This window comes from Stegostoma tigrinum, chromosome 37 (assembly GCF_030684315.1).
Source record: "Stegostoma tigrinum isolate sSteTig4 chromosome 37, sSteTig4.hap1, whole genome shotgun sequence".
Lineage (NCBI taxonomy): Eukaryota > Metazoa > Chordata > Chondrichthyes > Orectolobiformes > Stegostomatidae > Stegostoma > Stegostoma tigrinum.
This window is the reverse complement of record NC_081390.1, coordinates 10,211,632-10,227,211: the sequence shown is the minus strand read 5'-3', so window position 1 is coordinate 10,227,211 and position 15,580 is coordinate 10,211,632. Positions and strand designations below refer to the sequence as shown.

At 41.5% G+C, this 15,580-nt stretch overlaps 1 protein-coding gene across 1 annotated transcript in view; it reads right to left on the bottom strand.

Annotated features, from left to right (window-relative positions):
* wdfy4 (WDFY family member 4) overlaps nucleotides 1-15,580 on the bottom strand; it is a 277,951-nt gene that overhangs the window by 167,503 nt on the left and 94,868 nt on the right. Inside the window, exons 33-38 of the mRNA XM_048563720.2 lie at nucleotides 11,309-11,485; nucleotides 9,335-9,461; nucleotides 8,749-8,906; nucleotides 4,610-4,848; nucleotides 2,776-2,891; nucleotides 1,547-1,738 (exon numbers count right to left, since the gene is read on the bottom strand). Of these exons, the coding sequence (XP_048419677.1) occupies nucleotides 1,547-1,738; nucleotides 2,776-2,891; nucleotides 4,610-4,848; nucleotides 8,749-8,906; nucleotides 9,335-9,461; nucleotides 11,309-11,485 (1,009 nt within the window). The remainder of the gene's footprint in view (nucleotides 1-1,546; nucleotides 1,739-2,775; nucleotides 2,892-4,609; nucleotides 4,849-8,748; nucleotides 8,907-9,334; nucleotides 9,462-11,308; nucleotides 11,486-15,580) is intronic.

Sequence of the window (15,580 nt, the reverse complement as noted above, 5' to 3'; positions counted from 1 at the left end):
GGCCTGTGACCAGGGGTATGCCACAAGGATCAGCGCTGGGCCCACTGCTTTTTGTCATTTATATAAATGATTGGATGTGAAGATTGGAGGTATGGTTGATAAGTTTGCATATGACACCAAAATTGAACAAAGAGGTCTTGGAGTGTAGGTTTATAATTCCTTAAAAGTGGAGTCCCAGGTCGACAGGATAGTGAAGATGATGTTTGGTACGCTTGCCTTTATTGACCAGCGCATTGAGTATAGGAGTTGGGAGGTCATGTTGCGGCTGTACATGACATTGGTTAGGGCACTTATGGAATACAGTGCGCTATTCAGCTCTCCCTGCTATAGGAAGGATGTTGTGAGACTTGAAAGGCTTCAGAAAAGATTTATAAGGATGTTGCCAGGGTTGGAGGGTTTGAGCTACAGGGAAATGCTTTCCGGTAGGCTATTTTCCCTGGAGTTTCAGAGGCGGAGGGGTGACCTTACAGAGGTTTATAAAATCACAAGTGGCATGGATGGGGTAAATAGACAAGATCTTTTCCCCAGGGTACAGGAGTCCAAAACTAGAGGGTATAGGTTTTGGGAGAGAGGGAAAAGATTTAAAAGGGACCTAAGGGGCAACATTCCCACACGTATGGAATGAGCTACCAAAAGGTAATGTTGGAGGCTGGTACAATTTCAACATTTTAAAGGCATTTGGATGGGTACATAAATAGGAATAGTTTAGAGGAATATGGGCCAAATGGTAGCAAATGGGACTAGATTTATTTAGGATATCTGGTCAGCATATGGACTTCAGTTGGACTGAAGGGTCTGTTTCCATGCTCTATGAACTATGACTATTCATGATTATTTATGGCCCACCATTACTGAGCTGGCAGTCTCACTGAGGAAGACCACAAGGTGACTTTTCTGTAGCAAAACAGGCAGTAGTTACACTTTCCTGTTGCATTATTCTTGGGATAAGATGAAGGCAGCTTTACTTTTCACCTAAGCATGATCCACTTAACCTGTGAACACTTGTAGTTGGTCAGCTTGCCAAACTGGTTCATTGTTTCACAGACGTTTCATTACCCTGCTTGATAACATCATCAGTGCTGTCTCCAATGAAGCACTGTTATGTTTTCCTGCCTGGAATTTAAATATTCGGTGATGTTACCCAGCAGGGTCATGAAACGTCTGCAAAATGATGAACCAGCTTGGTGAGCCAACCTACCACAACCTCCACAACCTGAGCTACAAATCTACTCCAAAGCCTATGAATGCTTGGCAATGAGTGTTCAAAAATGAAAGACACACCATCCAACACAACCGAATATTCCTCACGTCAATTAAAATAAGAAGGTGTAAGTTAAAAACTGGTAAGATTATCTGACTCCATTCTTGAGCACATTAACAGACGGCTTATGTTATATATGCACAATGAACTTCCCTGGTCAGCCACAGGAAAGTGAAGTGTGTATAATAATCTGGTTACACAAATATTAATCAATGAGATTTAGAATAAACTGAACAAATTATTTCCAATTTAAGACTGTATTTCTGAATTTTTCAGGATACAAACCTATATATTGATGCCAGGCCTTGGTTGCAGACTCCTCCCACAATGGTGAGACCTCAGAAAAGTCCATGGCAGTCTCACTTGATTTCTGTTTCACTGAGAGATCGATCTTGTAGACGTCTTCCAGGAACTGTCTTCTCTGCGACATAAGCTGATTCCACACCCAGTCAACCAAATCCATAAGTTCCTTTTGAGCTTCCAAAGACGAAGTCACAGAAATTTCAATCCCAAAACCTTCGTATATTACTCATTGTAACAAACATACTTTATTTCCCATTGCTAAGCCAACTAAAAGCAAAACTATCTAAATGACTCGGGCATTGAAAATTAGGTGTGAAAATCTGTGAAGCATGGAACACAAGATACATTGATCCCCTAGATACGAATTCCTAAAATACCATTCTTCTTGTACACAGGCCAAGATCATTTTGTCCAGTTTATATACTAGCCCCCAGGATAACAAAAGGATCAGAAATATGAACCAATGGTTATAGAACTGGACAAGTAATGTAGGCAGTGCGAGTTCAAATTCCAGTAACGGTAAGCTGAATTCAGCAACAAATAATCATAAAATCCACAATGTTGTTGAAAAACTCAACAGATTTGTCAATATCCTTCAGGAAAAGGAAGTTGTCACTTTGACTTGGTCTGGCCTACACATGATCTCAATTGCACATTCTCCACTTGAGATTTGATGCTCAAAGGGTCGGTTGGGATAAGTGCTGCTAAATTCTGTCTTACTAGTGTCACACTCATCCCAACCATCAATGGAAAAAGATACACTGATAGCTACATTAGGGTGAATCAAGATGATTTGCTCCCGTTTCTTGGGGGCACTGTCAGTCAGTGGTTAGCACAGCAGCCTCACAGCAGCAGGGACACAGGTTTGATTCCACCCACAGGCAACTACGTGTGTGGAGCTTACACATTCTCCCCGTGTCTGCACGGGTTTTCTCCGGGTGCTCTGGTTTCCTCCCTCAGTCCAAAGATGTGCAGGTTATTTGGATTGGCCGTGCTAAATTGCCCGTAGTGCCCAGGGATGTGTAGGTTACGTGGATTAGCAATCAGAAATACAGGGGAAGGGGAGTTGATCTGGGTGGATGCTCTTTGGAGGGTCAGTGTGGACTCAATGGGACAGCCTGCTCCCACATCGTAGGGATTCTGTGATTCTAACTAATGTCATCATTAATTAAACTTGTTTCCCCATTGAGCCCTGGACAGATTGTTATTACCTTCTTCAGTGTGCATTGCTTCAAAGGATCCATCATAGAGTTCACTGTGGAATGTTGACTGCAAAAGCCAAGCGGCTCTTCTGTTGCTTGTCCCCACTCCAAATCCATCAGGATAGCTGTGAAATGGCACAGTTGTAACATGTTGAAAGTATACCAGAGCCTATAGCTCACAGGGCAATAGTTTGAATTAGGTATTGGGGTCATATTCATCATAGTATGCTGCACAGGTGTCATACATTCTGTTCAAGTCACACGTTGGACATTTGCAGATCACCCAAACAACATTATGTACATAGTCAAAGACAAAAATGCTCTATTACCAAAGTCTAACATTTGTTCGTCTGTCCCCAAAAACTAGTTTTATAGGATAATGGAATCATTATAGAAGAGAAGGCCTCTCAACCTCTATGCTAGCCCTCCTATGGAGCAGTACATGCCACGGCCTTCCCTCCCTCTCTTCCCATAGCCCTGCACATTCTTCCTCTCCAGGTATTTAAAATATTGGATCAGATTTTAACATTCTGGGGATAATTTTAACCAAATTCGCACCCTTAAAAAGCAAGCTGGTTGATTTGAATCAGGTATGAAGTAGAAATGTTAAAAATCTGAAACAGGAACCGAAAACACCTCAAACCTGGTCACCTCTGCTTTTAACAGAGGCAGGATGGGAGATGGTGATTACAACCACGAGCAGAAGATGTGCCAATCGGTAAAACTTTGCAAAATCACCATAGTCCCACTGTATCATAGGCTGCTATCTCATTACAGAGACCACAAGATGGCTGGTGGTTTAACCTGGGGGTCACCGTGCCTCAAACAAGAGAAGAAGTTGAGGAAGCAGAACCTTCATAATAACCTCAGCCAGTGTTGGAATTAAACCCACGCTGTTGGCATCATTTTGCACTGGGAATCAGTCAACAAAACTGTAAGTATGCTGTGCGTCTCATCTGTAGCAATGCATTAAACATATTATGGGTTTCCGTCTATAACTCCCTTCTCTCCTAGAGGCAGGGAGGAACTGGGTCACAGGCTATCAGGTCAGGCAGGCGACGTCCTACGGTGATGCCCTCACTGTGATTGCCACAGATGGTCTTTTAAAATTCTATAGAGATTGCCTCCACCTTCCAGTCTTCTCATCAGCTGATCAAGCCCACTGTTCCCAAAGGGATGACCAACTGCAGGATCTCCCCTTCCCTGTAGTTACACCTGCTGCTTTTTTCCAGTCCTCTTGTCATCATTAATGGGCTGACCCCTGGAAGATCACATTCAACACCCCACCACACCACTACCTAGTCCCCAACCCAGAAATGAGGCCAACTTTGGGAACATGGCCTAACTGGGGAAAAATACAGTTCAAACATTCCATGAGACAATTCTGTGAAGAGGAGTAAAATGTCATTCTGGACAAAATTTCACAGTTAACCAAGACTTCCATGAACAGGACAACTTGCTATTCATCTTTCATGTGCTAACTATTGTTGAATTTACCAAATAAAATTCAAAGGTCACTACACTTCCAAGTAACCTATTAAGAACATAGAACATAGAACACAGAACATAGAACAATACAGCACAGAACAGGCCCTTCGGCCCTCCATATTGCGCCGGCCTGTGAACTAATCTAAGCCCCTCCCCCTACACTATCCCATCATTATCCATATGTTTATCCAAGGAGATATTATCCAAGAACAAGGGCTTTGGTACATCAACAATAAAGCAATTATAAATGCAACTTCTCATTCATCTCAAAATGAAAATTACAAGTTGAACTTAAATCAAGTAGAGTCTTTCCCTTAGAGGGCTTATTTATGGAGACATTTGATTGATATTGTACCTTCCAGCTTTTATTTGACAAAGGCAGTGAATGAGGCAAATGGTGAAAGGTAAGCTGGAGTTATACGTTGCAAAAATGACATCCCATTGTTCTTGTAGGAACTTAAGAGTGTTCAGCAAGATCAGTAGGTCAGAAGGTAACATCCTTGGCCTTGACAGACAATATAGAATGGCTCTGTTCAAACTGGTGTAAAGGCTGCTTATTATTTGATCCTTCTGGGAATAGGCTTGCTGCATTACCTGTGGGAAAGAAGGAAAATTCAGGAGAGTAATCAGATACAGGTCCAACAGTAGGTTATGGGGAGAATAACAAAGGCGATTGTGTATATTACAGTTCCTATAATGAAAGCATGCAGAGATGCTAATTGAAGCATAAAAGAAAGGGAGCTTTCTATCCATTGAGGCTCTGCCATTCAATATGATCATGACCAATCCTCATCTCCCACCATACACACCTTACCCCATTCTTCCCAATGTGCCTTGGTGCCTTTAGTGTCCAAAAATCTATTTCTTTCTTCAGTATATTCAGTAACTTGGCCACCACCACCTTATATTTAGTAAAGTGTGCCACATGATAAACACCTTTTGAGTGGAGAAATTTCTTCTCATCTCAGTCCAGAATGATCTGCCCTATATCCAGACACCCTGACCATTTGTTCTAGATCATCCAGCCCTTCTTTTAGTCCACCTAGCCCAATGGAATTTTATATGTTTTAACTAGAGCGTCCACCCCCACCCCCACCACTCAGTTTTCTAAACTGCAGAGGTTACAAGCCCAGTTTACCCAACCTCTCTCCATTGGGCTAATCTGCCTTCGCAGGAATTCACCTGGTCAACTTTTGCTGAACTCCTTCTAAGGCAAGTACATGCTTTCTCAAGGAAGGAAGACAAACCTGCCCACAATGCTCCAGGTACAATCTCACCAAGGCTCTGTACAACTGTAGCGAGATAGCCTTGCTCCTGCACTGAAGCTCCCTCGCCAACAAAACTTCCCAACTGCTGCCTTTCAATGAATGGTAAACAAGAATACCCAGATCCATTTGGACATAACATTTCTCAATCAATCACCGTTTAAGTAATACCCTGCCATTCTGCTCTTCCTTCCAAAGTGGATAAGGTCATGTGTATCACTTGATGCTGACCCACACATTCAAACTGTTTAAATCAGATTGAAGCCCAAGTACTGCCTCCTCACCACTGATAATTCCTCCTGGTTTAGAGCTATCAGCAAACTTAGATATATTATATTTAATTCCCTCATCCAAATCATCGATCTGTTTTGTGAATAGCTGGGACCAAGCAGTGATCTCTGAGGCATTTGGGTAGTTATCAGTTCCTGCTCTGAAAAAATCCCATTTGTTCTACTTTCTGTTCCTGCTAATCAATTCTCAATCCACATCAATAAATTACCACCACACCAACATTTTAATATTGCACACTAACCTCTCATATAGAACTCGATCCAAATATATGTCACAAAAATTATATGTTACATCACCTAGTCACCAGAGCAGTTTTCCTTTAGAAAGTCCATTTGATTGGAATTCTTAATGTACAGATATTGTAAATATGGATTAATTACACTTGATCAAACCATCAAGGGCAAATACAGAGCAAAGCTCTGAGTTTTTTAAACAATTTCACCGTGTTAACCTCACTATCTCTTATAATACAGTATAAGCAATTACATACATTACAAACAATATTCTGATTTATACTGTATTGAGGACATTGTCATGAGAAAATGCAGGCTTTTCAACACCTGGGAAACCATCATTGGAATCATAGATAATGGGAACTCCAGATGCTGGAGAATCCAAGATAATAAAGTGTGGAGCTGAATGAACGCTGCAGGCCAAGCAGCATCTTCTAAGACGCTGCTTGGCCTGTTGTGTTCATCCAGCTCCACACTATGTTATCATTGGAATCATTCCTGTTTTCAATCCTGGGAGGGTTCAACCCAGAAGAATGGTGCTTAAGGAGGTCTTTGGAAATTGGAAATATTTAAGCTTGAATAAAAGAAGCTTTAAAGGAAATTTCATTTGGGTGTTGTCAATTGTAACATGATGAGAGTAAATGGAACCCTTATAATTAGCGCAAAAAAATTGTAAGTTCTGCAGGCGTACACTCAACAAGAAGAACCGAAGGAAACACTCCCAAATTAACTATAACATGTGAGGACAACACAGTCGTTCAGTGGTTAGCACTGCTGCCTCACAGCGCCAGGGATCTGGGTTTGATTCCACTCTAGGATGACTGTGTGGAGTTTGCACATTCTCCCTGTGTCTGAAGATGTGTTAGGTGGATTGGCCATGTTAAATTCCTCAATGTGTCCAGAGACATGTGGGATAAGAGGATTGGCCAGGGGTAGATTTGGGTTTCTGGGTGGGACGGTCTTCATAGGGTTGGTGTGGACCTGATGGTCCAAATGGTCTGCTTCCACACTGCAAGAATTCTATGTTCAGAGTCATGATTCCACAGGAAAGATTGTTACAGTGGAAGTGAAGGGAGACAGTACATTCAAAGAGGAACTGGGTGGATATTTAAAAGGGAAACTGGTTGAGGATTTCCTGAACAATTTGAAGTGGAATGGGCGCTGGTCTCTGGTTTCCCCCATTATTGGGGTTCCAAAGACTCTTTCATCTGTTGACCACGTGAGAATTATTATCATTGAATCTGCTTGTGAAATGCAAACCAGACCCAAAGAAGCTCTTTCAATCAGAAAACTGTAAAGCAAGTTGAGAGCTAAAGTTAGCTCGGCTCAGTTGATTGCACTCTGGGTAAGAGGATTTTTGAAACTAGTCACAGTCCATTGCGATGAACTGCTATATCGTTGGGGTTCTCATTGTCCTGATGAAACAGTAAGCTGAATGCTAACCCACCTGCTTAGCTAGATACAAAAAAAAAGCCCAAAGGTGGGAGAGCTGCCCCTATTATCTTGTTCAATGTTCTTTCTTCGATTATCACCAGCACAAAAGTGATCAATTATATATTTTCTGTTTCTTGTACAGTGGTGCATTTGTCGACATAAAAGCAACTGCCTATGACGTTCTGTGGATTCAATACAGTTCCATATAAACACAAATTAGTTGTCCTTAAAACATGGGCTCCCATTCAAAGCTGTAGCAAGTGGCAGTAACAAGGTCCTGACTGAATCACTGGGAAGTTAAGCTGCTAAAACCAGAGGGAAAGTTTTGGTAAGTGGGAGTGTTCGAGGCTTGTAAGTGACCTGATTCATGACTGTTTAATGATTTTTTAAAAATAAATGAAAGTTGGGAGGTAAATCGAGGTGGTAGGTTTTGCAACAACAGCATGCATTTATCTAGAATCTTTAACTGCAGGCTAGCAAATCATTCTGTCATGCTGAATCAAGTGGAAATTCATGCCAAATGGGTGCAGTCTGTGTTTCAGAAGAGAAATAGAACTTTCATCCTCTTAAAGTGCTTAGGAGTTCCACAGAAATGTTCAAATCAGTTTGGTAAAATTAGATATTACTGTGTTTTGCTCCATGATGTGTAAGTGCCAGTGTTGGACAAGGGTGAACAAAGTCAGAAATCACTTCACCTGACAAAGGAGCAGCGCTGTGAAAGCTTGTGATTTCAGATAAACCTGTTGGACTACAACCTGGTGTCAGGTGACTTCTGACTGTCTTTTCTCCTTGCTGTACTGATCAGCATATTTTATACCTAAACTGCACACAGAAAATAAAATCTGAAAATTTTGCAGTTATGGGGTATAAAGAGAGTTTCTGGTGAATACTTTTTCAGAATTTTCTGTGCTATTTTCTCTACTTGTTTGGTTTCATTATTTTTGAGTTTACCAGCGCTATCTGTTTCATTTTCATCAAAATGATAGACTGAAGTAAAACTGTGCAGAATAAGACAGTCTGTTCTGTTTTGTTGTTTTTCTTTTCTGAATTAACCTGATACAAATTGAGGTAAGTCATTTTAATTTGGGGGAAAGTTTTATTTCAATGTAGGTATTCTTGTTTAATATGGAATGGTGGTTATTAAAAATATTTCTTCCACTTCTTGTTACCACTATTTGCTTTCCATTCTGGAAAGCTATTGATTTAAATCATGCAATTCATTCTGCAAAGACAAAGCTTCTTCATTGGTACACTGGAATAAAGGTACTCACCATGCAAATCTGTTCCGTTAAGAAACAGAGAATCTTTTCAGGGTTCACATCAAACATTCTAGCATACAGCTTGTCAACAAATTTTTGGCTGAAATAGGTGATATTTTCAAACATTGTAGCTGAATTCCCCTCAGTGGCCTTGCATGCAGATCTCTGACCTATTTAACAAGCGAGGGAAACAAAAAAAGTGCATTATGATGTAGCATTCAGAGAGGAAAAGGTTTTTACAGAATGTCAAAGCTTACAATCTGGACCGTTAAGGTCACTGGCATGAACAGAGGAACATTACAAATTGCTGCTGCATGAGGGCTGGATCAGAGGATCTTGGAGGGTTTTAAGGTTTGAAGAATATTGCAGCCACAGGGCTGAAGCTTTGGGAAGCAATGATGAGATGAGGAATTGCTCAGACCAGGAAACAATATTGCCCAGTGAGCACTGAAGTGACCAGTAAAATACAACTTGGTGCAAAGTGCATGTGCAGCAAGAATTTTGGATGCCAAAGGTTTGCTAGATATCTTTCACTAGGCAATTTGTTCCAGGCTCAACTTCATGAAAATGAATATCAAGGTTCTGATGCGTGACTGACCATTTCCAACCAAGGCCGTCACTGCAGTTTGCTCCTCACTGATGATGTGAAATATGTCCATGACAAAAAGTAGGATCTCCGTTTGAAAACTCTTCCTCTGGTCACCAGTGGCTCTCTCTGGTGAAACCTACAGTGAAAGAAAATGCACACTGGTAAATATTGAAATTATATCCAACAAATAATCACAGTAAATACAAGTTTATGAATTGTTTTTCCACAATGCTACTGAAATGCACTGTTAGCGCTAATTACAGGCAACAGTTTGACATTCCCTCACCACATCCTTTTATTACTTTAAATGGATTCATTAACTAACTTAGAAGTATTTACTCTGATATTTCCAGACTCTTGTGAACTCAACAAGCTGCGATCATTTCAGTGCAGCATTCAGTTTGGCACACATTTATGAGTAGAAAGTGTTATGTTGTTCCCAGTCTGCTATAGGTAACATCTTGGGAGATGCGGGGGAAATGTGGAGTCTACTCCCGGACATTGTATAGGAGAGGCTGCTTATCAGCACCAAATCAAAGTGAGTATGAACCAGTCATGTGTCTGAGGGAATATTCTTAAAACAGTTGTCACTAAAGCAATCAATGGGTGTGGAAATAGGGCACAAACGGTTGTTGAATGCAAAAGAGGAACAATTTATTGAAGCTCAAGATAGATATGCGCCACTCTGCAGGGAATTTTCCAGACCAAGAGTAGTGGGTCCTTAATGACACTGGTGCCTTGCCTGAGCAATTCATCACTTCCAAATCCCTCCCTTGCCTTGGCCCTCAACCAATGACACTTCACAATCTGACTGTGTTACAAAGACATGAGATGCAAATTCATGTAGAGTTCATGTAGAGGTCACATGACCCAGTTTGTGGGTGGAAATACTTTGAGTATTGAAGAAGACAATCAGCAGCTTGCACAATGAGTAACAGCTCTTTGTACTCCCACCCCGGTCCCCGCTCTTTCCCTGAAACTCCTCTCAAAATGAGAGAGTTGAAAGCCCACTGGAATGCCTCTTTGTCACTCGTGGTGATGAAGAACTCAAATCTCTCTCTCTCAGAGATAATAAGAACTGCTGATGCTGGAATCAGAGATAACACAGTGTGGAGCTAGAGGAACACACCAGGCCAGGCAGCATCAGAGGTCGACGTTTCAGGTCAGGACCCTTCTTCAGAAGAAGAAGCTTTCTAAAGAAGGGGCCCAATTTGAAACGTCAACTTTCCTGCTCTCTGATGCTGCCTGGCCTGCTGTATTCTTCCAGCTCCACATGGTGTTACCCTAAATCTCTCTCTCTCTCTGTCTCCAGAAACAAGACTTCAGTCAGCCACAACTGATCCAGGAAAAATACTCCAGTTCCAATAGCTTGCATGTACAAAACAACTTAGGCCACAACAGATCAACACTATGTCAAAGCATCAATAGTCCTTTTACTTCTGAGCTTGACTACTACTTGGCCAAAACTTTAAGACATCACTCTGCAGAGTTTTACATTTCCCCAGACTCTGGGGTTGTGTTAGTTTTCAAGAAGGATATTTATATATATATTCTCAAGAAGGATACTTCTATATATATTTGCATAGTGCAAACCTTTTGTTAATAATCTTTGCATACTTACTTGAATAAGTTTTGACCGTAATAAATTGGTTTTAATTTGTTAACTAAAAGAAACCGGACTTACTTGTTTCTGATATTGAACTAAATATACTCCTTGCACAATGGCATTTCTATGCTGGTCATTGATGTTTACAATGACTCTTGTTTCAAGTTATAATTGTTTTTTCATCTTTTGGGTTTTTTTGAAATAAAACTTTGGGAGATATGTAAATGGAGATCATCAGACTATGTTGACAATGTTGAAGAAATGCACTGAGCGAATCGCCAGTGCCATGAGGTTCAAAGTGAAATACAGCAGCACCCTAAAATGGCAGTTTAACATCTCGAGTTATCTTTCCTACACAACATTTAAATGAAACTGACCTCGACTAGAATCTCAATAGGATGCAACTGCTTGTTGGCAGGAATGTTCAGAAAGCTGTACAAAAGGAGGGTGCGTATAAAATCTGAAACTTGTTTCCTTGCCGGGTGTATTGACAAGTCAGGCTGGGCACCAGCTGCAGAAGTCAGGCTTTCCTGCGGTAAGGCTCCACCATCAGCCTAAAGAACATGGGGAAAAAAGAGAACAAAGAATTCCATTGAAACAGTGCTTTTCACAACCACCAGATATCTCAAAGTACTTCACAGCCAATGAAGTAGTCTTGAAGGGTAGTTCTTGTCATTATACAGATAATAATTCCTAAGCCTCTTTGAAACCATGCCAGGGGTTCTCTTACATCCACCGGAAAGGATAGTTGGGCGATTGTGGGGGGCAGGGAAATGTTAGCGGGAAGCTTACATCTGAGGAATGACCTCTTCAGTACAGCATGGGAGAGTTGACGTTGAATGTTATGTTCAACTTCTGGAGTGGGACTTGAACTGAGAACCTTGTCACTCAGAGACGAGAGTGCTATGATGGATACACAGGTGTAAGACAAAGACAGCAAAAGGGAAATTCTTTAGAACAAAGCTCAGTCCTCTACAACATTTAGTGACATTTTATACCCTACATAAAACTGGATGTACCTAATCTGATACTATAACAACTGATCGCAAGCTCACTTTGAAATAAGATGATGCAGTGAAAGTTTGAATTTGTCCTTTCTGAAATTGCTGTTAAGAGCAGAACAAAATCTGTGCTCTCTGAGTCAAAATCAAAAGGACATGTTGAAAACCAGCCAACTTTAGGCTTAATGGAAAACCACAGCAAGTCCAAAAATATAAGTGAGAACAAGGAGTAAATAAATATTTGAGAGTAATAGAACATGGGTGAGAGAGATTGCTGTCCTCTAGACAGTAGAATCAATTTACCTTCCACTGAAAATCAATGAAATGAAGGAATCAGACAGGTATTTTACTGACAGGCAAATCAATACATTCTATCTCACCTCATCAGCTAAATATAAAATTAGCCTCACTATGTGACATGGGTCACCCTATTCATTGAAGATAAGGGGCGTTGTTCTTTCTAAAAGCCATATTTGAGCCCTTGGCTTAAAAAAAACTCTGGGAATTCATGTGTCAAGAGGTACTATTGTGACTCATAGGGCAACCCTAAAGTCCAAGGATCTAAAAGAGAATGTAGTCACTAATCATTGACAGCACATGATCTATGATGATTCACTGTACTCAATAATCACATGATCCACGATGATTCACTGTATTCTCAATCACTGATCAATGAAATGATTGGAATGAGCAAAAAAACTTCGAGCATCTTTGTCAAAAATAATTACAAGTAGATAGGGTGGTAAAGGAGGAGTATGATATGCTTGCTTTTATTGGTTGGGAAATTGAGTACAAAAGCCAGGATGTCACATTGCAGATTTATAAGACTTTGGTTAGGCAACACTTAAAAATATTGCGTTCAATTCTAGAGATCACATTACAGGAAGGATATGGAGGTTTTGGAGAAGGCACAGAGGAGGTTCACCAGGATGCTGCCCAGATTAGAGGGTATGAGTTATAAGGAGAGGCTAGAAAACCTCGGGTTGTTTTCTCTGGAGTGGCAGAGGCTGAAGGGAGACGACAGAAGTCTATAAAATTATGAGATGCAAAGATAAGGTTGACGGTCAGAATCTTTAAAAGCTTTAAAAGGATGCAGATGTCTTCATTTAAAATTTGGTTTAAAAAGTTCCCTTCCTTGATTGGTTCAGAGCAACTGTTTAGAGAACACACCCGGGCTGTCTATTTTGAATCTGGTTATTAATCTAATTTTATTAAAATGTAACACAAATAATCTTCATACCTGTTTATAGCAAACTGCTTTGATACTTTAATCCACAGCACTAAAGTCACTACAGGAATAATCTATTGGGCTACAAAGACCAGTCCCTTCCCAGTGATAACAACTGAGTGGTATCATTTGATACTGCATTACATCATTATAGAATAAACAAAACTGAGACTCAACGGATGGGAGCAGAGCCTGGAGTATGGTGCATTTAAGAGTCGTTGATAAATACACAAGGCCAAGGGCTCACTAAGGACCAAACTAACAACTGTTAGAGACCAAGTTGAACCATCAGGAAAGTAGTTCAAGAGGCTTCAAGGAGAGGAAAATTCCTTTTTGTGTCAGAGACCTGGTAATCATCACTGAACCACAGAATCTCCTGTAGTGAGAAAACGGGCCATTTGGCCCATCAAGTCTGTACCGACCCTCCAAATGGCATACCATCCAGAACCACTGCACTACTGTATTCCCTTAGCCCCACATGAGGTTTTTACCATGGCTAATCCAGCTAGTCGGAACATCCACGGACATTACGTGCAATTTAGCACAGCTACCCCACCCCAGCTACGCCTCTCACATCTTTGGAAAGTGAGAGGAAACCAGAACACCCAGTGGAAATCCAAGCAGGCAAAGGGAGGACATGCAAACTCCACACGGCCACTTACCAATGGCTAAAATCGAATAGGAGTCTTTGGCACTGTGAGACAGCAGTGTTAACCACTGACCCATTGAACTGTCAGTCACACTTAGGACTAATCTTGTTCCTGTGGTCACACAAAGCCAGCGATAGGAGTTCCACCAACTGAACCCAGCTGAATAAAGACCAGGAGTTCTCTCTCCATGGTTGCTTAGTAGATCAGGAGTGTTCATAGATGATGGTCATTAGGAATAGTCTGTACCTTGAACTAGGCTTTCCCAACCATCTTTATTCCACTGGCCTCAAATCTGTAAAAAATCTTGGTTTCATTACCTTCGTGAATCTCATGTTACACCTGTACACAGCTGCGGTCTGACACCTGTTTAGCCGGCAACTGCAGTGCAGATAATCTAGTGTAAGTTAACTTCTGGAGTACGAAGGCACATTCCAATTTCCACAAATACAGAAGGTGTGAGGATATACAAGGAGTGAGAGCTAGAGGACTTTAATATGTTACATCGAAATAGCAGCAAAATCCATTGGAAAGGATAAGAATATGTTAACATTTCAGGTATGAGCCTTCAGTAGGGTTGGGCTTACATTCAAAGGCAGAATTTAAGGGGTGTGTCAGGAAACCTGTTATCTTGTAGACAAATCTGATGCCCATTCCCCATGTGGTAAACAAACAGAAAGGAAGAAGGGTCTAGGCCCAAAACGTCAGCTTTCCTGCTCCTCTGATGCTGCTTGGCCTGCTAGATCATCCAGATCTACACCTCGTTATCTCAAAATGTCCAGCATCTGCAGTTCCTACTATCTCTGAAACAATTTTAACCCCACTGTGAAGCCTCTTCTAAGGATGTCTACCTTGAAGAAGTTACCCTCCTCCCTATTTATTTAAGAACACCCTTCCCCTCCCCCATTTCTGAAGAAGGGTCTAGGCCCAAAACTTCAGCTTTCCTGCTCCTCTGATGCTGTTGACCTGCTGTGTTCATCCAGCCCTACACCTTGTTATCTAAAGTTTCTAATCAGCAGGGAGTATGTCATCATCAGGGTTCTGTGCAAACCACTGTATAATTGGTCAGAGAACCTATTCATCTGGATTGGATGTTGGCTAAGACTCTGCAGTGACAGCAGGGCCATGAGATCACTCTCAGCACTGCACCGGAACCTGCGCAGCAGATCAGCAACAAACGCTCCAAAGACATGTAAGTGGGTCAAGACAGAGATCCCGAGGAGGTGGGTGCCAAACACAGGACAGGGACAGTAAACGGCCAAGGGCACAAGGTTTTGGCTTCTGTTGGGTTCCCCACCCCCATTGCCCACCGAGATCCTGGATCAGACACAGACTACATTTGAACAAGGAGCCCAACCTCTCCCATCCCCCTGGGTGGGCTGCAGGGGCATTAAATCCTGCCAGTTTGTTTTGTCTCTTTCAGAAGCTGATACATTTTGAAAAATGGATGATATTTCCAATATTCACCATCAGGGCTTTGTTTCTTTTAAAAAAATCAACCTGTTCGGACTTTATATATCACACCTTGTGGGAAATGGGGCTTGAATGTGGACCTTTTAGCCGAGAGATCGGGACACTAGCACTGCTCCTGGTTGTGTTGGGGGGAGGGGGTCCTTGTATACAATCGCAGAAATGTGGAATCATAGAATCCCTACAGTGTGGAAGCAAGCCATTTGGCCCATCAAGTCCACACTAAACATCCAAACAGCATTCCACTCAGACCCTTCCCCTTAGTCTATCCTTGTAATCCTGCACTTCCCACGGCTAACCCAC